This window comes from Lissotriton helveticus, chromosome 7 (assembly GCF_964261635.1).
Source record: "Lissotriton helveticus chromosome 7, aLisHel1.1, whole genome shotgun sequence".
Classification (NCBI taxonomy): domain Eukaryota; kingdom Metazoa; phylum Chordata; class Amphibia; order Caudata; family Salamandridae; genus Lissotriton; species Lissotriton helveticus.
In genome coordinates this window covers 1374497466-1374520340 of record NC_136068.1, presented here as the reverse complement: position 1 = coordinate 1374520340, position 22875 = coordinate 1374497466, and the positions used below count along the sequence as shown (strand labels likewise).

The window sequence follows — 22875 nt, the reverse complement described above, 5'->3', positions numbered from 1 at the left end:
GATACAAATATGGATACATGGTCTCTTCTAGTCTGAGGAGTTGAAATTTAAAGACTGTGATGCGGGGGGGGGGGGATATAAGCCTAATAAACATGTTGCTCACCTTAAGTGACCGGTCGTCTGTACCTCTGGACAATTCGATCTCTTGTCTGGTTTTTAAAGTGGACTAATTAATCTTTTATTCACTTTTGTTTTGCATCTGTACTGTTAGCCTTAATTCACCGCTACTGGTATGCAACAAGAGGAACAGACATCGTCTTTGTTGCAGCGACCTGCTTAAGTCTCAGAGCAGAAGGACTATTTGGGTTTATTGAGACAAAAGCAACAAAAAAAAATGAACGATGCGCCGACTGTTTATCTCGCCATATGCTCGTTTGGGCATGAGCCAACCGGTCATATCCAATAAACGTTGCATGGTTAAAAGTCCTAGCGACAAAACAGATGTTGAACATTGCGCTGCTCCCCCCAAAACCCGTGTTTACTGCTTGGCAACGTCAGGTTGCCAATTTTGCTTGAAGCCCAATTTTCATAATTTTCCTACTTTAGTGATGCGAAGGAATGTTTTTTTTCCTGTAAATCACTCCCAGTCCTCTGGTAGCTGCCTGGCAGACACAAAGCAGCAGTGTCTTTTGTGCAGAGCATACAGGGGCATTTGTCTAGAGCTCGATAAAATGTTCCATTTATTCTCATCACCTTTAGAGATGGCCAGTCGGATGCGGAATTGCCTGTGGAAGAATCTGGGGATTTCCTCACAGACCGGTACCCCTCAAAAGGCTGGAAGGACTGGGGCAGAGTCATTCACGTGTAAGAAGAAAATTAAACACGAGAGTAGCACAGATCTTTTAGAGCGCTAGGGAGGCGGACTGATTCTTGGGGAGCCCCCATCTGATATTCCATGGCCGGTTATCCTGGGGGAAGAGCTTTATATCATGCTAGGGCTCTCAACGTGATGTGAATGCAGTTCTGGACACAACAGCACATGATGAGTCAGCATTGTCGCAGACTACTGAAAGCTACTTGTTGGATTTCATCTGAGGCTCCTAGTAGCGCTTGACATATGACAATGATCATAGATTCAAAGTCCCTGCCTAACATGAATGCCAGTCATACAAGAGGGGCTTCCTTGTAACGTCTATGTGAGTTCCTTAGCCTCAAAAGATTCGGACATGGGTTGGTAGCCTGACAGGTTATTTAACATACTATCAGCAGATTATGCCAATAGCATCTATCAGTGGTTGGAGGCCGGACCAATTAAATATTTCAGCGGTTGCAAGAGCTGATCATGGGAAAGTGATAAGAGGCCACATCACCAAAGTACTGTGGAGGGTGCTTCAGAGCCCAGTGGACAAATGCACAAACTGCAAGTCTTTGACAGTAAATGGGCCTTTGACAATGCTTAATTTGAGCCGGAGGTTGCAGGTTGTGCCCGATGGCACTCATTTTTCTTAGCTGACTTTGACCGAGATCAAAAAGAGAAAAACACACAGGAGGGAAGAGAGAGAAAGATGGGCTTATGAGCAAAGGTTTGGGTCCAACACTTATTCTTTTACTAATTAAGAATTGGTCTGCGATGGCTTTGCTCCTCCTTTCCTACACACTACAATTCAAGATTATACAATTATCACACACTGCGAAATGTAAAAATAGATAAACTGTTTCTTCCTTTCAGTGAACTCAGATGAGCGGCTTTCTCTGTATGGATGTTTACATGTTTGGCTGTTTATAAAGTGTGTATCATCTAGCTAGAAAGCAACTGAGTAGAGATTAGTCCACAGCCATCCTTTCAAGAATGGAGAAACTCATTCACTTTCTAAGGAAATGAAAGGACTTGCTTTTACTTCTGTAAGTGCCATTCTCTAGGTATAGCACCTAGAGACTCATAGGTGATCACATGCTTTACAAGTGCCAAACAAAAAGCTTTGGATTTCACAACTGTAGTTTTTTTGTTCAGGCTTGGGTTTTACATCTAAAGTAGTCCTCTCTGGGGACGATTTATGAAGAATATTGTCCAATTCTTTAGACCGGACCTGAAGTATTGTGTCAAGCCTGAAAGGCAGACTAGCTCTGTTCTAAAGGCCCCACATAAGTATTGTGTCCAGTTCTAGAGGTCACTCTGGATCAGGGGTGATGGCAGCTCAATTCTGAGCCCAGCAGACTGGCATGGGCCAGATCAGACCGATCTGTAGGGGAGTGGGGGAGAGCAGTGGGAGTGGTCGAACCCAAAGGAAACCTCCAAAATAATGTCACATTTCACAGCCTCGGCCACTGCAACTATGGACAGCAAGGCATCCTGCTGGGTCTTCCTGGGAGGTAAGCGAGGGCGGCCATGTCATATGGAAAAAAGGTTGATCTTGCTTATCGTCACCTGGAGGCCCAGCCACTGCTCCCACTGGGTGCAAGGAGAATACCAGTTTCTGGGTTGACTCTGGTATGGTAGTTGGGGGTCCAGATCACATGCTGTCCTATGCTCACTCTACCTTGAGGGACTAGGTGAGTTTGCCTTGCAAGTTGTTTTGTGTGCCAAGGGCCTGATGTGTGACCAGCCAGGGTTCCTTAGTAGAATGTGATAGGAGAGTACATGTGTTAGCAGTTGGTCTGCTTATGGTCTTCTCAATCAAGACATTTGTGTAACAGCATGTAAATGTATTACCTCGTGAAGTCATATTCCAAATTCGCTGTCAAATGTATCTTGTGTTAATATAATAAATATGATCTGATAACAGCTTTGTTCTCAAACGCAGAAAAGTTAAATGTGCTAGTCTGTGGTCTGGTCTGTGGTTATATAAGGACTGAAAATCCTACCAAGTTGGGCATTTCCGGGAGGTTGTGGGGTTTTGAAATTGGGGTGGGTGGCAGGAAGGAGTATTACGTTTGATTGTTGATTGATTGTGGGTTTCTAAAGCGCTAGAATCGACTCCCGAAGGAGTATCTCTGCGCTGTAGACCGCTGGGGAACCCATCCTGGCTTTCCCTGTGAGATGGTCCCTCCTGGGTATCTCCAAGGTGAAACCAGGCATCCCCGGCGTATGTGGGGGGCCGTTGTGGAGATGAGGCAAGCTAATGCCCAGAGTGGCCGAGTGTGATTCCTAGTTAGAGTAGGCACCGAGGCGAGAATTACCGAGTCCGTTGACCCTGGTCCAAGACCCTGCCGCGTCGGGAATTGAACCCTGGTCCCGGGCCGTCCTCTGCTCCCGGGTCTGCCGCCTCTAACCAGTGAGCCACACCACTCCGTTATCCCCATGAGGTCTTGATCCGGTCCCCTACCTGTTGTAGTATTGTGTCCAATTCTGAAGGCGTAGTCTAGATAACTGTGCTCAGTTCCTTAGATCTGATTTATAGAATTGTGATCATTTGTAACACTTTGCGTTTTGTAGCCATTTATTTAAATCGCATATGGAGCAGTTGTGTGGCCTACTTTGGAAGGCTTCCCTCCAAAAGAATACAGACAAATCGAGGAAGTCCAGAAATAGCAAATCACAATTTTAAACTGTTTGTACCACAGCCACTAGGATGACGTGGCTACAAACTTCAATATGCATTCAGTAAAAAAAAGGGGAAGAAGGAATGAGTGAAATTAGGATGTATAGAACGAGCAATATATTTTGTTGGGATAATACTTTGTGTTTCGAGGCCTGCCTTTGATATTAATCTGATCCACATTTTGGTGGAAGCTGCATTGGTCAGACAACCACTGAACCATATATTCATGTTTTTTTACTGATCAAACTGCATTGCATTTACGTGCTGTAAAGGATGTGCACGCCATGTTCTATACGTATTGTAAAAATATATTAAATTATATGTTGCTTTACGTTAACTATATTTAGGCTCCATTGAGTGCTGGACTTCTTGGTGACCGGAATGAATGTTATGTTGGGATCAGCTTTGGTTTGTTGTGTTTCATAGTTTGAGGTGCATTGTATATTTGCACAGTAGAAGGTAGAGTCGGTGAAGACTAACGTAATGTTAGATAGTAGCCGGACGATGTCGTTATGGATCGGTCCGGATATATTTGCAAGGATTGCACCAGGGGAAGAGTACTATTTTTTTTAATTCTGCTGAGGCGTACAGTTGGTCACTGCTTGGCCTAAAGTAGTTGTTATGCTTTGAGGCACCTGTTGTCATACTGTATCTTTGATGCCATTTTATGTGATTGTGGCTGTGAATAAATGTATCACTGAGGTGTCACAAAGCTTAGCCAGCCAGATAGTATGGAGCCTTGTTTTGAGAAAGACAGGAACCAGGAGTTGTCTAGCGTGTTCTTTAAGAGTTTTGTATTAGTTTTGAGTGTTGCTGGGACCCCTTGACAGCCATTTAAGGCTGCCATGGCAGTTAAACAGTGAGATGTACCTTCAATTTCTTCTAGTTTAACTGTGGGTTGCTCTTCATGTCCTCTTTATGCTCAGGACATACCAAAGTCATGTTCTTTTTAAGGTGAGTCCATATACTGTGTCAATATGTTGCTTTGTGGCCGACGGCTATGGTGATCTCTATCCACCAGGGAGTTGCAGTGGAAGTCAGAAAATGCCAATATAATTTGGTCTGCAGATGTACAAAGCAGCATCAGCAGGAAGCGGATGGTCCGAGAAACTACAAAGCAACCATGTACTGTGTTATATGAAAGAGTGGCCTGGTGCTGAGGGATTGAGGAATAAAAGAAAAAGAGCCAGGTCAAACTTCCATCCCTCTGCAAGTCTCTACCCCTCAGCAGACCACATGCAGCTCTGCATTTCAGAGAAAGCTTCTAACCCTCTGCAGACAGGAATGTATTCGACACTTCTGCAAGCCAGAGCAATCTCCCCCTCAGCGACCAGAGCACATGCCCCCCACCTCCATCTGCAGGTGAGAGGAATTTTCCTTCTTCTGCAGGCCACAGAAAACTTCCACTGCTCTGCAAACCAGAGAATACATCTACCACACTGCAGGCACAGGAATGCTTCCACCCCTTTGCAGTCGAGAAGACACGTCCATCCATCCACCTTTCTGCAGGCCAGAGCAAACTTCCACCTCTTGGAAAGACAGAGCTAGCATTCACCACTGTGCCAGCCTGAGCAACCTTCCGCTCTGCTTCTGAAAACTGCAAGCATTCACGCTGTGAAGGGAAGAGAAAGCACCCACTTCTCTTGTGGCGTTTATCCCTGTGCAGGCAGGAACAGAAATGCACCCCTATGCAGATGAGAGAAGGCATCTACCGCGTGGAAGCCAGGGTAGGCAGATCTATCTGGTATCACCTGACAACATCTCATGGCAGCCTTGCAATGTCACCAGTCCATGGAGAAAGAGCTTGACTGGAGCATAATCAGAAGATACTCAAAATTTTATTTTTTTAAATAGCACTTACTACCCCTAATGAGGCGTTGATGTGACCCAGACATGCGCATGCGACAGACAGCACAGCATTCTGAGGTCATCCAAGATGGCTGGGGCACAGAGCTTCAGTTGGTATTGTAAACTAGTTTCTTCCTCTTATGGCTCAGAAGTAGAAGGTGGTCTCAGGGGACAGGATAAGCCCCAGGTAGGGGCACTTAAAGATAGACCTTAAAGTAGGGCTAATGCCAAGGATCTGCTTAGCCTCAAGATCCCATCAGCGCTTTCCCCTCGGTAAATACCTCTTCCGTGACCCATGCGATCTAAGTATCCAGCACATCTAATGTTTATTTATTTTTTTACGATAAAATATTATGGATAATAGTCTGATACGATAGTTTCCCAATTACATCTTTGATATGATGAATATTTAAGTCTAGCGTAACCAAATCTGACCAAGATGGCTTATCTTTTGCTTGAGACTGCTGCTCGCTGAAGGAAAGGCAAAGTTAAGCTGGCGGCCTCGAGAGACAATGGCTCCTTACTAAGGAGAGTATAGACAACCCTCGAGTACAATAACTAGGCCAAAAACAACACTTTATGCCTGTTCACTCAAACGTATTCTACCTATGAAAAGGAACATTAAAATTTCAGCATAACTCCCCTTCCGCCAGTGCGTTCCCATAGTGGGTCTGGAGAGGGAGAGTGGCAGGAAGGAACTACAATTTCATGTGTTTCCTATTTTTTGAAGGAGAGTCGCATATACCCGTGACCCCTCGTGTGGCCCGTGCCACAGTAACTATAGAATCTACATACCAAGTGTTTAGATCACCTTAAATAGAAGCTGAAAATTATCCAAATTTAGCTAGGAAAGGGAACTGGAGTACAGAAAGAGTAAGAACTGTGACCAGAATCACACAATGTAGGGTGACCAACTGTCATGGGTGCAAATTCAGGACGGTGAGTGTAAAAATTCAGGACAAAGGGTCAAAATTCAGGACGAAATTCAGGACAGGGGGTCAAAATTCAGGACAAATCTTCAGGACAAAGGGTAGGTTTTACAGACACATCAAAGGAGGTCGCGCAATATGATATAAGTAATCCCATTTATATCCAAACATATTCAACCATTTGAAAACCTATCCATTGTGTATCTTTTCAGCCATCATTTCACTCATCCATCCCTCCACCTTTTCAGCCTATCCATCCGTACACTAATCCATTCACTTTTCCATCCAGCCATTTACCCTTTCACCCATCCAGCTATCCTTTCACTTACTCATCCATCCAGTCACTCATCCTTTCACCCATTCACCTTTTCAGTCATCAATCCATCCTCCCTTTCTCTCTCCATCGACCCTTTCACTTAGCCATTCTTCCTTCCATCTATCCAGCCACTTATCCATCTACGCATCCACTCGTGAATCCATCCATTGACCCTATCACTCATCCATCGTTTCACTCATCCATCCACCCATTCACTCACCGATCATCCACCCTTTCACTCATCCATCCATCCTTTGGCCCATTATCCATCTATTCACCTTTTCAATCATCCATTCACCAATCCATCCATCCCTTCACTTACTCACTTGCAAACCTTTTCATAATAATTATGAGCTGAGCCTTCATCTGCAGAGTTCCAGACAGAAGAGGCCCATCAAAAATGTCACCCTTGCTGTAGTTCCTAAAGCAAGGGGTGGGGTGGGGTGGCGGAGGATTCACTATGCTCCTGCACATAGGCAATCTGAAAAAGTGGAAGGCATGAGTCATGCATGATGCAGTGCTAGGACTTGAGGCGACTGAGATATGGTGTTGTTTCCAGGGCTTTAAGCTGGATGAAAAAAGGGGGGGAGGGGGCGTCTCTCAAAAGGGGGTGTTTGAGTAATTAAGGGCGGGTGGCTTAAAACAACTAAGCTAAAAATCTGTGCTTAGCATAGTGTGCCACCGGACTGGTATTTTGCCTCTTCTGTCTTTTTATCCAGATATATAACACAAGTAACGTTACACCTACAACAAGCCAGAAGTATTGGCTTTGTCAGTGGTTGTTAGATGCAGAAAATAAAAATGCAGCAATCATGGCTTTGTTCAATATAATATTGAAACTGCACTTTGCTAAAATGATGAGACTGAAAGAACTCTAGCCCGGGCCCCTTCTTTTCAACTTTTTTCACCAGCTTCTTTGAATGAACTGGATTCTGCAGCAGCCTGTGCGTGTTTGCCATTCCTTCCATCTAACAAAATGCGCTGTCCTTGACCGAGGCAGGAGGAGGCCCACCGCATGTGGTAACACTTCGGATGGGCCCATTGTCATTCTGTATGTGGCAATCATCAGCCCCATACAGAATTACAATGGGTGGGAGGGGCTGCTCTAGTGCTCCGAGGAGGAGTGCGAGGCGCCAGCATCAAGGGGCTCGAGGCTTTTCACAGGGAGCAGCGCTGCTCCCGGTGATGGCCAAAATTACGGACAAACGGCGTCCGTTAAAAGGATCCTCACGGACAACGGACGTGAGGTCCAATTTACGGACTGTCCGTGAAATTTACGGACGGTTGGTCACCCTAACACAATGTGTGCATGTAGGAATGCCTGGATTAGAACCATTTCCGCAGCCGAGGCCTAGACCGCTAGAGGGCCACAGGTCCCCCTATAAGGCAGGAAAGTTTGTTATACCTTATAGCAGCTTAAGATAGTGTTTATAGTGATCGGGGTAGCCTGAGTTTGCACTTCCCCCCGCCCCTTGATCACTTCATAGTATCGACTATACATCATTTATTTCCGGCCTTGGGTGAGTGGATGAGCAATTGATTAGCACCTAAAAAAAAAAATGCCCCATTAGATGCCGTACAAATAACCCGATTGATTCATCCCAGCCTCGAGTTAAAGCTCTTTTGTTATGCTTACAAATAAACTGTTAATGGCCGAATTGAGCCCTCGAAGAAAGATCGAGTGAGTGGAATCCTCACGAGAGCAGCAGTGACGCGGGATGTCCTGCCCTCGGCCCCCTCGGCTCCACGCCCCGAGTGAGTAAGATGCGCCGGCTCTTCCCCCGTGGCACCTGCCAGATGGGGCAGGATTCTGATTGTCACAAAACAGAGTCCAAGCGTCAATTCAGACAAAAAACTTCATTTCCCCGGCTGTAAGTGGGCTGCATCTGCTCTGGAAGAGTTGAGTTGTATTGGCTGTGCTCTGGACTGTGGGTATCAAGGCTGCACTAATGTGCTAAAAGTTAGGATTAAGGAGCTTTTCAAAACGGCGTTTGATTAGCAATCGAAAAGCAGTGACTTGCAAAACGAGGCGCTTTGGCAGAGTCCCGTGTCAATTTTTGTCCAAGCCTTGGAATACCAGTGTGTGCTGCCGGACAGGACTGGGTGCGTTGGAAGGTCCGAGCGCGTCCGGGGGCTGGGATATTGGCTTCAGTATTCTGTATATTAGTGGCTGATGCAGGGCAGGCCCGGGGTGCTCTGGGAGGGCCCTGTGTGGACCTCAGTGCTGGAACTCTAGTACTTAGGACGGGTGTGAGGTGCACTTACTACCTCGGCCCCAGTTTGGGAGTATAAGTGCGTGCTGAAGATAGGACTGGTCTTTCTTGTGGGACACTCAGATTACCCCTCGTATCTGCTTGGTTGTTGGCGCTGGACGCTCTCCCCTGCCCTGTGAGTCCCCCCGCTGCCGCTCTTCCTACACCTGCGGCCGCAGAGTGGGGGACTCAACTACCCAGGATCCTTTGCGGCGCTGTTTGACGCCGTCATACCTGCGCCCGGAGGCGATTAAAACTTCATGCAGCACCCGCGTCGCGGGATCGCGCGTGGGTCATGCCGAGCGAAGCCCGGGCAAAGGGCGGGCCGTCTGCGGCCGAAAAAGGGCCGGGCTGGGGCCCCCCTCTGACATTAGCGACGGGACATTGGACAACTGACCTGGAACGATCTGAGTAAGCTGTAGTCTCCCTGTTTTGGGAATAAGCTCAAATCCTGAACACTGCTAAGTATTGTTAAGGACAATAATTTATCTTTATGTAAAGGCACTACGGTAGCTACTGTGAGCTTGAAAGAATACTGCGGTGATAATAATGAGTCCTGGTAAAAAATCACTGGTAGGAGGGTCTGTTCGAGGGACATTAGACTTATTCATAACATGGGCTGCAAGTGTTCTAGAACAGGAAATAGCCCTCACGGAACGTCGCTTATCCATAGAGCTTTTGTATAATAAGCGCTCGTCTCTGGGCCTCATTCAGCAATCTATTCTGCCCCTCAATACATTCACAGAAAGGGACTCTACAGGAGATATTGGCATCCCTCAATAACTATTAGAGCGTAGTGCTTCTATTAACACCAGCGGGGTGTCTGACACTGATGTTTCGTACTTAGAATCCCCCATGATAAGTGATACCAACATGGACACACACCCCAAGCCTACTACGAAGTCAAATGTTCAAAACTCACCTTGTTTGGGGCAAATAAATAAAAGGAAACGTGGGGGAAACAGGCACCAGGGCAGGTGTGCCAAGACTCCAAAAACGGCTTTAATAGCCATAAGTCCCCCCAAGGGCTTGCAGGACAAAGCCGCTAATCCAACTCACCCGCAATGTTCAGTTTCTCCCACTGACGTTCACTTAAAACTATTGGGAAACATCGAACATCTAATTCGATCTCTCATATTACCACTAACGGAGCAGGTAAAAAAAATGAACGAACAGCTGGGGGGTATAGAGGAGGTAATCACATCACATACTAAAATCTTACATGAACTGGCAGCCTCTACAGCAAGCCCTGTTCTCGGAGTGCCAATATCTGATGGGCAAAAAAATAATCAAGTAATCAATAATGGCATTACATCTCAGTCACAGGCAAATAATCTGTCCCCCTCCAAAACCAACTAATACAGCCAAGAAAGATAGGGAAGGGAGGGTGGGAGGACCAATTAACGCAAAGAACCCTATCCCAGATAGCAAATACGGAAAAACCGTCCGATCCCAAGATAGGGACGAACGAGGTACTTTTCGCAGAATAGATTTGCCACCCGAATCGGCAGCCTATGTCACAGTCCTTACCGGGGTCCCCGAACTAACAGCTGGAAGGAAAGAAGGGCACCACGAACTCAAAAATAAGGTTGTTCACTGGCTCACAAACAATAGCCCTTACCGCCCAATATAAGCGGGGAGATCCTGCACGTACGAAGACTGGGATGGGTGGACCAGAGACCAAAAGACTTACCGGGGGACGTGGTAGCTGTAAACTTCAGGGATCGTAGGGCAACTGCGTATCTAAGGGATTGGTACTTGGAAAGTGGAGAGGGAGGAATATCCACTAAGGATTTAACATACTTCTACACCCAGTACCAGATGACTAACACACGAGAGCCAAGGAAATATGGCGTAAGGGAAGCACGAACCCCAGGCTTCAATATTCCAACATTTAACCGTTTTTCCTTGCTGTCTGGTCTTGACTGGGTGGACTGACGTACAAATGGGATATCCTATAACCGACTTGTGCCTAGAGGCAGCGATTCGCCTGTGGTCACCAAGGGAATACATGACAGGGCAAATGAAATCCTCACAAAAGATAGAAGGGGGAAAAATGGGCAAGGAAATGACCCTTATCCTACCACGACCCAAGCAGAAAATGGGAGAGATTTAGATACAGATGTAAATTCCAGAGCAGAACACAGTTTAAATATAAAGTACACTCCACCCACAAGGACTAAAGCTATGTTCAGGAACATTCACACAGGGAGGCACGCACAGACAGAGGAGTGCATTAGTAATAACAAATCTGCCCAACTATTGGTGTCCTGGAATATAGCAGGACTTAAGAACAAACTAGAGTCCCTGGACTGGTAATATTTCATTGACAAGCATACGGTAATACTACTCCAGGAGACCTGGCAGACGGTACCCCAGTTTAGGCAGGGCTACTTGAACTTTTTCGTACCTGCAGTCCACACCAAAAGAGGCAGGCCTATGGGGGGCCTGGCCACCTGGATTAAGCAGGATGATAGGTATACAATTAAACAAATAAACTCTAATTGCAATGACATTCTTTTTGTAAAGCTACAATGTCCTGACTGTAGAGATGTACTTATTTTCAAGGTCTTTGCCAGGAGCAAACTAGGAGGTAAACCCTCCGAGACAGTCACAAAGCTGGGCCAACATTTGGATACATATAACGGCAAGGTAAACTTATTGGTAGCAGGTGATTTTAATTGTTCCTTTGAGCCCTTGGATCAAAATGACATTGAACTCACCAAGGGAGAAGATCGCGCTGGCAGATTCCTCAACTGACCATTCCCCCCATCAAATGGTGGACTCAGACTGCTCTTCAACTTAAAGCCTTGTGCCTTGAACAGGGCCTTAGGGCCGTAAATGGCAGGACAAAAACAGACAAAGAGGGGAGACCTACATTTGATAACGGGGTGATTACTAGTCGGATAGTCTATATTCTAGTCAACCTAGAGTTCTGGTCATTCATTCATGATATGGCTATTATAAAAAGAATAGAGAGTGACCACAACCCCCTTAGTTTAGAGTTAGAATTATTTAAAGCAAAGGACGCTGTAGCCATTCCGATAATTATCGACATTTTTCCCACAAATGATACTAGGAGATTGAAATGGACTGAATGCCTTCTGAAACAGGAATATATTATTGAAATGGACAAACTAGTAGCAAGCGCAACCACAGAGCTCCAGGGATGTATATCTGATGGTGATCTTATGTCCAAGGTTGTTCCAATTCACACAACACTTTTTACAAGTCTCAGTACATTTTTTATTAAAGAGGTAACTGGCCCACAACTTAACAATAGAAAGCAGGCTGAATCTTGGTACGGTAAAAGTTGTAGGGCTGCATACAAATTACTTGCTGCAGCAATAAGATTGAAGAACAGGGATCTAATACAAGATGCAAGACGCAACTATAAAATTACCCAGCAGGAAGCTAAAAAATCCTGGGATGAAAAATATTGGGAAGAGCTATTTGAAGCAAGCAAGTTGAGAAACATGGTAGGTTTCTGGGACTTGGTAAAATGGGGTAAGGGGTGTCACAAGGCCTACCCGCAAAATTCTGTCCCTCCTGAATTGTGGGTGTCGCATTTTAAGACTCAGTTTGCATGCCCTGATTGGGAAAAAGGGACAAGCTGTAATACCATCCTTAATGATGTAACTATTACTCCATTGCAATTCAGCTTGCACGAAGTTGAATATGCCTTAACTACTGTCCCTAAAGGGAGAGCTACAGGACCAGATATGATACCCGCGGATCTCTTTTTACATGGCAGAGAGGTCTGGGCACCGTATATACAGCTACTTGCCAATGCCATCGCCAAAGGCTCCCAAATTCCAGACATCTGGAAGGGAGCTGAAATAATCCCTATCTTTAAGAAAGGAGATCGTGCTGATCCCGCCAACTACAGGCCAATTAGCCTGATAGCCTGTATCCAGAAGGTGGTGGCTAGGCTCGTGCTGTTCAGGATCCAGAATTGGATAGACGACGCCGAGGTTATGTTACCACTGCAAGCTGGCTTTCGCCCATTCACGAGTACCGTGGACCAGGTTTTAGATTCGCTATTATTTATTGGAAGTGGGTAGTTCTTGGAGAATTGGAGGAGGCACCCTATGCGCAGCCTTTGTCGATCTGAAATCGGCTTTCGACTTAGTGCCGCGTACAAGGATGTGGAGAGATCTGAAATCGGCTTTCGACTTAGTGCCGCGTACAAGGATGTGGAGAGTTTTTCAGGAGCAAGGCATGCCACCGGAACACCTCACTCTTTTAATTAAATTTCATGATAATAATTTTGCGCAGGTCAGGTGGGGGGGCCATGGCCAGACCACTGACAAATTTCCAACTCTGAGAGGAGTAAGACAAGGGTGTGTCTTGGCTCCGACACTGTTTACGTTGTACATCAACAGGGTTATTGATTATTTTAAGGACTCATCTACAGATGCCCCCAAGTTAAATGGTGTCCCAATACCCCTGTTAATGTTTGCCGACGACACCCTTTTAATTTCCAAAACACAACAAGGACTCCAGAGAGCAATTGGGTGTTTTGAGGATTTCTGTATAGACTATGGCTTAACCATTAACGTATCTAAAACAAAATTCATGGTCATGCACGGGTACAAGATTGTGAAAGGAAGGGCATTATTGAATGGAGAGCTCCTTGAGCAGACCCAATCTTTTAGCTATCTCGGAATTACTTTGGGGTCTCGACTGGAATGGAAACCCCATTCGAATTACTTATCCACTAAACATGCACTGTTGGCAGGAGTGCTCTTAAGAGAACTACGATCCTCGGCTATACAACCAATAGCTCCAGCCCTAAAAATATACAATGCTAAAATAAGGGCTTCTGTACTATACGGGGCAGAATTGTGGGGGCCATATAATATCTCCGCCCTGACAATTGCCCAAAATAAGTTCATGAGGGGCCTGGCGAGGCTTCCTCCATCTACACCGCTGATACCCCTCTACTTAGATATGGGCTGTCAGAGAATTTAGGACGTTGCACGTTTTAGACCGATTGCATACTGGAGGAGGATCTGGGTTACCCCAGAACTCTCTCAATATGCTCAGGCTCTATTAGAAACTAGAGACATGGGCAAATGAAGTAGAATACCTTGGTTCAGAGAAGTTAGGTTGATCTATAAAGCTATGGGTCTGGGGGACTTATGGATAATCCACTACACCATCACGCAAGACCCTAAAGGAGCTATATTGGGCCATGGTAATTCAAAGAGACTTCCAAAAGTGTACTGTTCCTTCAACAACTAGGGATTTCTTGGAACACAAACACATACCGGCCTATGAATAGTATTGGGATGTCATAACCATTCCTGAGGATCGGAAACGGTTCCACCAGTATAGGGTGGGAACTCTCCCAATTAACACATTTACCAGTAATTGGTCAACCAGTAATGGTCTTTTGTGCCCTTTCTGCACTACCCAACCAGAAAGCTTAGCTCATGTCCTCTTTATATGCCCTGCGTATAAATCTCCACGCTTTAAGTGGTTTAGGCCAATATGCATTCAGAAAGGCATCAAAAGAGGAACAGAAGCGCTAAGGATTTTAAGAACGGACTGTTCCGAGAGTCTAGTAATCGCAGTGGCCAAATTTTTGAATTGAATGTGGGCAATTCGTAGGAATAAATTAAAATCAGTGAATACCCCACCAGTTTAATCCTGTTTTAAATTTTGATTGCCTAAATATCATTAATGTACTGTACATTTTTGTATTAAAATTGGTGTATGTTTTAATCTTAATATATAATATTTTTGATTTTAAATGACGTGTATGGAACAATCAGTAGACGCGATCAACTCAGTAGAACTCACAATAACATCCTTTTGATCTTGCAACACATAAGCTGAAATAATTATTCACACATTCTATCAATGTACTATGGAATTGATGCTGTGTTTTTATTCTTGTTGTTTCTTTTCTGTTCTCTTTTTTAAACATGTTGTCTTTTATGACATCTAGTCGAAATAAAGACTTATTTGAATTGAATTGATAGGACTGGGGTGCATTTCAGTATTTTGAACATCTGGGTACTGAAGGATAGGACTGAGGTTCATGGTGCGGGGGGGGCGGGTGTGGATCTCGGTGCTGGATTGCTGGCACTGTATAATGCAGAATAGGGCTGAGGTGCACCTGTGTGTGTAGGGGGGGTACGTGTGGGTCTCAGTGCTGGGGGTTTCCTGATGTGTGCTTTTCGAGTCCTGCCAATAGACCCTGACCTGGTTCTCTGTTGTGCTTTTGTCTCCTCTCTAGGCGCCTTGCTGCTCGGCGGCATCCTCTACTCCTGGCAGTTCCCTCACTTCAACGCCTTGAGTTGGAACCTGCGCGAGGATTACTCCCGCGGGGGATACTGCATGATGTCCGTCACTAACCCAGGCCTCTGCCGGCGAGTGGCCCTGCGCCACTGCCTGGCCCTCATCGGGCTCTCCACGCTGGCGCCAGCCCTCGACGTCACCACGTGGACATTCCCCATCATCTCGTTGCCCGTCAACCTTTGCATCGCCTACCTGGGCTTCCGGTTCTACCGGGACGCGGACCGCGCCAGCGCGCGCAGGCTCTTCTTCTGCAGCCTCTGGCACCTGCCCATGCTCCTGCTGCTCATGTTCACGTGCAAGAAGTCTGTGGTGGGCAAGGCGGAGTCACCAGCTGCAACGCCGGCCAGCTGAAGCGTGGTCACAGGAAGGACTGACTAGCGCCTCGTGACACCAGCGGCCCCTCCTGTCAAGCCCCCTACCCGAAGACAAACACATCCGTTCTCTTGTACAGGAACCATCTGTACATGTTTTAAAGGCTCCTTTAAAAACAACACAAAAAAACATCTTTTTTTGTAAGATAAAAATTAAGTTATTTTTTGTTTATAAGTTGTTCCACTTCACCAGTTGGGTCTGGGTGATGTGCAGCAAAAGTACCACATGGCTTGCTGCACATGTGCGTTGTTAAGCAACACAGTTATTGATGAAGCGCAGATCTGTCGGGCACGTCTGTGTATGTATCACACGTATGTGAATGTTTGTACACTGGTACACTTTATCTTTGCAAACTATGCCATATCTCCCCGGATTCGTACATTTTCTAAAAAACATAGTTGTACTAGTTTCCATAACGTCCACATGGCAATGCAGTGCATCAATAAACGGTTACCTTTGCTAAGTATTACTTTTCCCTTTTCTCCTCTACACCTCTCTCCCATCTCTTCTCTATTTAGTCCTGCTGGCTGGTTCTCCAGCGCTCGCTCTGTCCTATTTCCCCCCTTTCTCAATGCAGCTCACTTTGTACATTTCACCCTTCTGTTTTTCCATACCATCCTTTTCCTCTTTCACTCTGTCCTCTCTGTTGCTCTCGTATGTCTCGCTTTGGCCTCTCCATGTCTCTCTTGCCCTGTCTCGCTCTCGTATTAGGTCTACAGACGTTTAAAAACATGGTTTGCTGCCAAATATTGTGACTGGCCTCGCCCACAGAGCAGTAAGTATCTATTGCATTGTTTTCCATATATATATATATATATATATATATATATATATATGGAAAACAATGCAATAGATACTTACTGCTCTGTGGGCGAGGCCCGGCACAATATTTGGCAGCAAAACATGTTTTTAAACGTCTGTGTATATATATATATATATATACACAGATATATGTATACACCGCTCTCCAGTCCCACATACACCGCTCTCCAGTCCCACATGGACATTCGACCCCTTGACAACAGCACGAGACGTCCTTGTTATTTCCATAGATCACTAAATTGATTTTGAACAATGAAGATGTTGACCCTCTTGCAGACTGGAGGTCATGTGCACATCCAAATTTGATTTGTTTAGTAATGTCTTGGCAAACATATTCATTCTCTGTCTGCATACATCAAGGAGTTGTCTCCTTTTTGTGGCCATCTCAAACCCGGTACTTCATCCGACCCATGTCTCTAGAGCATCCTGTGCCGCGTTCCCTGCTGCCATTGTTGTGTGGTGTTGAATTGTATATGCTCGCTAAAGTCTGTATGGAGTTAGCACATGTGGTGTGTTTTATTTCAAGCATAACAATAGTTTGAAAACCTTTAATTCAATGTCATGATGTCCTCCCATTGATTTCTTAGGAGCAACATAGAAAAAGAGAAAGAAAAATCACGCCGTTAAGTGTAAATAATGGTAATATTTGATGGTGTTCTATAAAGGCTCGAGGGTTCTGGTAACATATACAAATCTCTTTTTGTTCTTCTCATGGCTTGCAATGTTCTCAGAGGTCCTGATGGCCTTTTAGGAAACTATTACCCCGATATGTTATCTGATAAATCATTGAGTTTTGTTTGATATTTTGTCATGACAAGGTGTAGTACTTGATGAGTTTGCCATTTTCCTGCAAATTATGGGTTTCTAAGCTATTCGGAAACATGAAATAAAATATACAAAGAATGTTTCTAAAACTGCTGATTATAATCAGCAGTTTTAGAAACATTTGTTTAGATAGTATCGGCGCCTGTGAAAAAGTTATTCTGTATTTTGAGGTCTTGCCCTGAAATTATTGACAACTGAAATTTGGATGTCAATTCTGGAAGCCTCAACACCAGAAATATCAAAAGGGATCATAAACTGAAGTGGGCAGTGTTTGGTGGTTAGTATGGGTAGGTGTGGTCAGCAGAAATCTGTCAGGGTCGGTCTATCCCATAAGGTCCAAATGCTGTGCTGAAACTAACCTAAGTCAAGGGTGGCTCGTGGGAGAGGCCTTTACTTCTTGTCAATGTAGATCATGAAAGCTGCTGTAGCAACTGAACGGTTAAATACTGCCATCTGTAGATTTCAGTACCCTCTTCAGCAAATCATCGTTTGAAATGGGTGGTGACAATTATAGGTGGGATAATTTACTTCATGCACAAGAAGCTTCCTTGCAGGTGTCACCGGCGTAGAACAGGATGCACTTATCACCTGTCAGTATGAGTGTGAAAATCACTTTTTTTGTAAAAAAGCTGACTTGTGCAAAGCAGTCTTGAGGCCAGGATACAAGTGTGAATACAACATACTTTGCCCAGTTTTCTGCGATTAGAATTGGGGACGTGAATGAATTTCAAACAATCTTTTCTGGGTGAACCTGTCCACTGAGATAGCGAAACGATTACAAATCAGGTGAAGTTGAAATAAAGTGTGCAACTGTACAAGAACTCCGAAGGTGCAAAGCGTGTTCCCTGTTGGAACCTTTTACCTAAAAAATAAAATCTACATCGTTCATGGTGAATGTACAACAATGAATCTGTGTCTGTTTTTCAAAGCGCCGCACAATGCTTCGGCTCACTTGTGTGAACTTGTAAATACAAAAGTTTGTCGATTTTCAAGTTCACAATAGCCTCCAGGATTATTAGGCACCACACTTTAAAAAAAACTGTATTACCAATATTAAAGGGAATATTGAATTTAGTATTGCACAGAAAACACCGACCTCTGATGGGTATTATTCAGGGGAAAGTTCACTCACATTTTAAGCTACTCCTCAGTAATGCCATACCGAGATTGTTTTGCAACCGTGCAGTACTCGATCAAAATGTTCAGTCTTTTTTGATTAACTGTTACATGAGACCTTCATGTCAATGAGTTCAATGAGTTTTGCACTGGACAACTGACCCCAAAAATAGGATCAAGAACGAGTACATAAGCCTGTTCTGGCAATATAGCTCAATGATGTGAACCCCCATGAATAGCATGGCGTTGGAAGATGGAGGAATCTAAACTGTTAAAAACTCATAAAGCTTCTATAAAAAACTATAAGAAAACCATCTCCAATGTCAATGTTCAGCACTAGCAGGTTACTACTTTGAAAGCCAAAAACACACCACTCAGTTTGTATGTGTAACTAATTCGCAAACGTAATTTAACAATGCAAACTCAGACCCTCTGTAATCAAATATCAATCCATTTTGCTTTAGAGGTGTTCCTTTTAAGAGTTTGCAAAACTGTTGCCCCGTACTATAAGGTTTAATCTTGCTCTCCTTTTCAGGTCGAGGCTTACCAAACAGCTCAGCTGTCTAATTGTAGAAAGACGTCTTGCGGACATTCTGAAAACTTCCCTGGGAATGCATTCTGCAATTTGCTTACCATTGGCTTTGTGATTTGTAACTCGCATTTGCTTTCTTTCTTTTTGCTGGCTTTATATATTCTAGGCTTTTCAGCTTGAGTTAGTCCATCCCATGGAGGACAGCCTGCTTACTGTATTCTTTCATGAGTACCCGCTTTTTGTAAACATGTTGTCCATATCTTGTTATATGTGCAAACAGGCCTAAAAATGTTGTCCATATCTTGTTATATGTGCTGTGCATTGAAAGACAGAGGTCAAATGTCAGGCTGCGTCTTCTGAGGGAGCTTGGTGTTTACTGTTCTTTCTTTGACTTAATTGTGAGAGAATTTATGTGACTATCTTGCTGGTTACAGGAAAGGAAGGGCTTTTTTTAGCACACAACAAAATGTAAATGTCTGTATATTAACTGTGCAAATATTTCAGAATATATCAGACTTAGGAAAGCACAAATCAAGCACATTTTGTTTTGTAATTCTGAAGTGTGGTGGAAACAAATTTTTAAATATGATTAGCACAAACCAGTATGCTAGGAGATACTGTTTCTACACATTATCGTTTGTTCGCTGTATAGTTTTATCAGTACAACCGTATGTGCAATAGTAATGGTCATTTCAATTGAAAATATTTTATCTGTAATAGCAGCGCGCTACCACATCAAGCATACTCCACTCTATGCCACTAAACTCTACAACACTGCATGCCACTTTACTCCACTCTACACCACTCCACTGTGATACTTTACACCACTCTATGCTACTCTAGTCTACTACACTTTACTCTACTCTACAAAACTCCTCTTTATTCCACTCCACTCTGACCCTCCACTCCACAATAGGCCACTCTACTCTAGGCCATTCTACTCCACGCCATTCTACTCCACTCTGTGCCATTCCATGCCACGCCAAATTACTCTACGGCACTTTACTCCACGCCACGACTCCTACCCCCCACTCCATTCTACAGCCCTCCACTCTTCGACATTCTATGGCACTCTATGCAATTCCTTATATGCCACTCCACACCATTTTACTCCACTCTATAACACTTAACTCTGCAATAATCCACTCTACTACACAGTACTCCACTCTATGCCACTCCACTGTACAACACTGTACTCTACCACTCTACACCACTCCACAATACGCCACTCCATTCTATTCCATTCAACGCCCCTCCAATCAACACTCCTCCACTCAACGCCCCTCCACTCTGACACTGTACTTTACAACACTCTACTCTATGCCACTGTACTCCACTCTACACAACTCCCTCTATGCCACTTTACTCCATTCTTCATCACTTCACTCTCCTCTCCTACACTGTACTCCATACCTCCACTCTACTCCACACATACACTCTACACCACTCCACTCTGACACTCTACTCTGCTCCACTGTACTTGACTCCACAACACCCCAAGCTGCTTGAGATGTAGCCAGGAGGAAAACATTGTCCATTACTAGCTGGTCCAGGGTTTACCTTGGAGCTTTGAGGTATTGTGCTGTTTAGCAAAGGGGCTGGCGCACCAGTAGGCAGGTGATATTGATGTGTCTGAGAGGAGGAATCCGGTTGCATCATCCTGGTTCTTTGGTGTATGGGCATCTAGCTGTGACGGTAAGAACAGTGGATGTCAGCCACATGGCTGATTAAAGAAAGGTAGACCACAACTGAGGAGTTAAAAAAGGCAATGTTAGAGGACACAGCCTAAGTCGGAGTACACAGGGACAGCATTCCATAGAGTAAATCAGCCCCTTGAGGATGAGACGTAGAGTTTGATTTAGACTTTGTTAGATCAGATATTTCTTTACAAGCAAGAGACATATCCCATCTGCCAAATTACAATATCCATGGGATATGATGCGCTTGTAGTATGGCAAACGGGATGTCTCTCACATTTGTGGCAGAGTATCCCATCTGCCATGCTCTAAATCGGGCCCTAAAACTGGCAAGGACACTGTGCCCTTCACGAAGAATAGTGAGTGCAGAATTAACAGAGACACTGAGTGGCCACACCTTGATTCATGCTAGTTGGCCTGCTTGTCAGCCTTTTGTCAGATAGGGGGGAAACGGCAAATGTTCTTCCAATGAGAGTTTATTAAGCAGGTCATAGGCTACTGCTAGTGATCATTAAGGACGGAGTACAGGAATCTGTAACAGTAATTTCAAGAGCACACTCAGAAATTAAAATGAATCAAAATATTTTCCATATTTTGTTTCACTGTTTATAGAAATTCATGTTTATATCACTGTATGAAGAAATCCAAATATGTTGGCTCTATGTCGCTGTACAGGGTGCCAGCAGGGGCATAGCTTCAGATGTTACACCCTCTAAAACATTCCCCTCCCCTCTGCTGTCCTTTCCTGTTAAATGTAGTGTTTTAAGTGCCCCCTGGCAAATCGTTCTGCTTCTCATATAATGTGTTTTAACAAGATACCCCTGCGTGATTGTTGGGAAATCTGAGATCACACCCCAGCCCCAATCTATTATGACCAAGCTGCACCCCTCGCTGCCAGCGTCGGCTTTTTGGTTGGGTTGCTCCTGGTTGCTGTTTTATAGTCTGAAAATGAGACGTCCTGCAACCTTTTGGACTTTCTGAAGTTTTTATTGTGCTATGCAGGCAAGCCTGCATATGAAGTATCACCGTCGTCGAGATACAGATTGATCAAGTTGCTGACGGCCATGGAGTGGTTTTCTGGTGTTGTGAATAGCTGGGCCTGTTTTTGGGTTTCATCTGGAAGAATGTGGCCCTCACTACAGCACAAGTTTATGTGCTGAGACCGAGCTCTTAATCACACATGATTATTCACCTTTGTTCTTAATGGAACTGATTTACAAAAGGGGTGGTGGGCAGAACCAGGTCACGTGTTTAGGTGATTGTAGGACTCCAGGTTCTGTTTCTGAGTTATTCAATATTTAGATGCTGTGTCCCTCACCTTTCTTGAATGACTCCGGGGCTTTGGACATAGCTAGGAATTGGTCGTTCCAGTGTGGGTACATTTGTGTATGTATATTTGTATATGGTTAGCATAGGGGTCGAAGTGAAGAGGGTGGGTGTAGAAAAGGTCCATGAAAGTTGCAAAATTACTGTTTGAGAGCATGAGTGAATGTGCAAAGCCTTGCGATAGATGGCGGGCCTGCATGGTAATGGCGAGTCACCTTGTGTCTGCAGGAAGTATTGAAATGACTTGAGTGCTCCATTTGAGACAGTGCCCACTGATTGTAGAATTTTGCACACCACCGTGGCAAAAGCTTTAAAAAGAACTAGGAGAATCAGCATGCTGCGGGTTGCCTAGTGTTCTTTTTGAGTTTATTATCTTAGAAAGTGACTAGGACCACCTCTATTTCATGTCGTTGTTTGAAATCCAATTGGTGGTTTTGTAGAATTTGGTTGGCATCAATATGGGCATGGAGTTGTCTGGTAACAATGTCTCACAACATTTTTTTGTTAAAAGGGATGCCTCCTATGGGGTGGTGTGATTTGGTTTTGCTGGTTTACGATTGCCTTTTTTGAAGAAGGTTGCCATGAAGTGAGCCCGGAATAACTCCACTTCCCTTCGCTTTATACCAACCCTCATATCCACTCTTTTTTTAAAACAGCTTCACAAAATGTCATACCACATTTTGGGCGACACTGATTATGAAAGTCAAAAGATTTTGCAGTAACTTAAGCTGAACCTGGTGGAAGCAAGAAGAAAATTATTGGGCCGGAGGAGATTGTGCATACAAAAGAAAACGTAAGTGACAAGTTATAAGCAAGGAGAATTCAATTAACTAGGAGCCTTAAGGAAGAAACGGAATGTTCTGTATTGAATAATATCGGTAGACACTACTTTGAGGAATTGTGTGAGAGCGAGTAGAATTCATCAATGAATTTAAGAGACGTAAGCAATATACTCGGAATATTGTAGCAAAATGATATCATTTTAGTTAAAAAGAAAAATGTACAGTGGCTTTAGAAAGCAAGTGTGTATAATACCCCATGACATGGAGGTA

The 22875-nt window shown here is 44.4% G+C and overlaps 1 protein-coding gene across 1 annotated transcript in view; it reads left to right on the top strand.

The window, feature by feature from the left end:
* COX10 (cytochrome c oxidase assembly factor heme A:farnesyltransferase COX10) overlaps nucleotides 1-16007 on the top strand; it is a 593978-nt gene extending 577971 nt beyond the window's left edge. The window contains exon 7 of the mRNA XM_078650861.1: nucleotides 15072-16007. Within this exon, the coding sequence (XP_078506987.1) occupies nucleotides 15072-15484 (413 nt within the window). The 3' untranslated portion in view covers nucleotides 15485-16007. The remainder of the gene's footprint in view (nucleotides 1-15071) is intronic.
* The last annotated feature ends 6868 nt before the right edge of the window (nucleotides 16008-22875 follow it).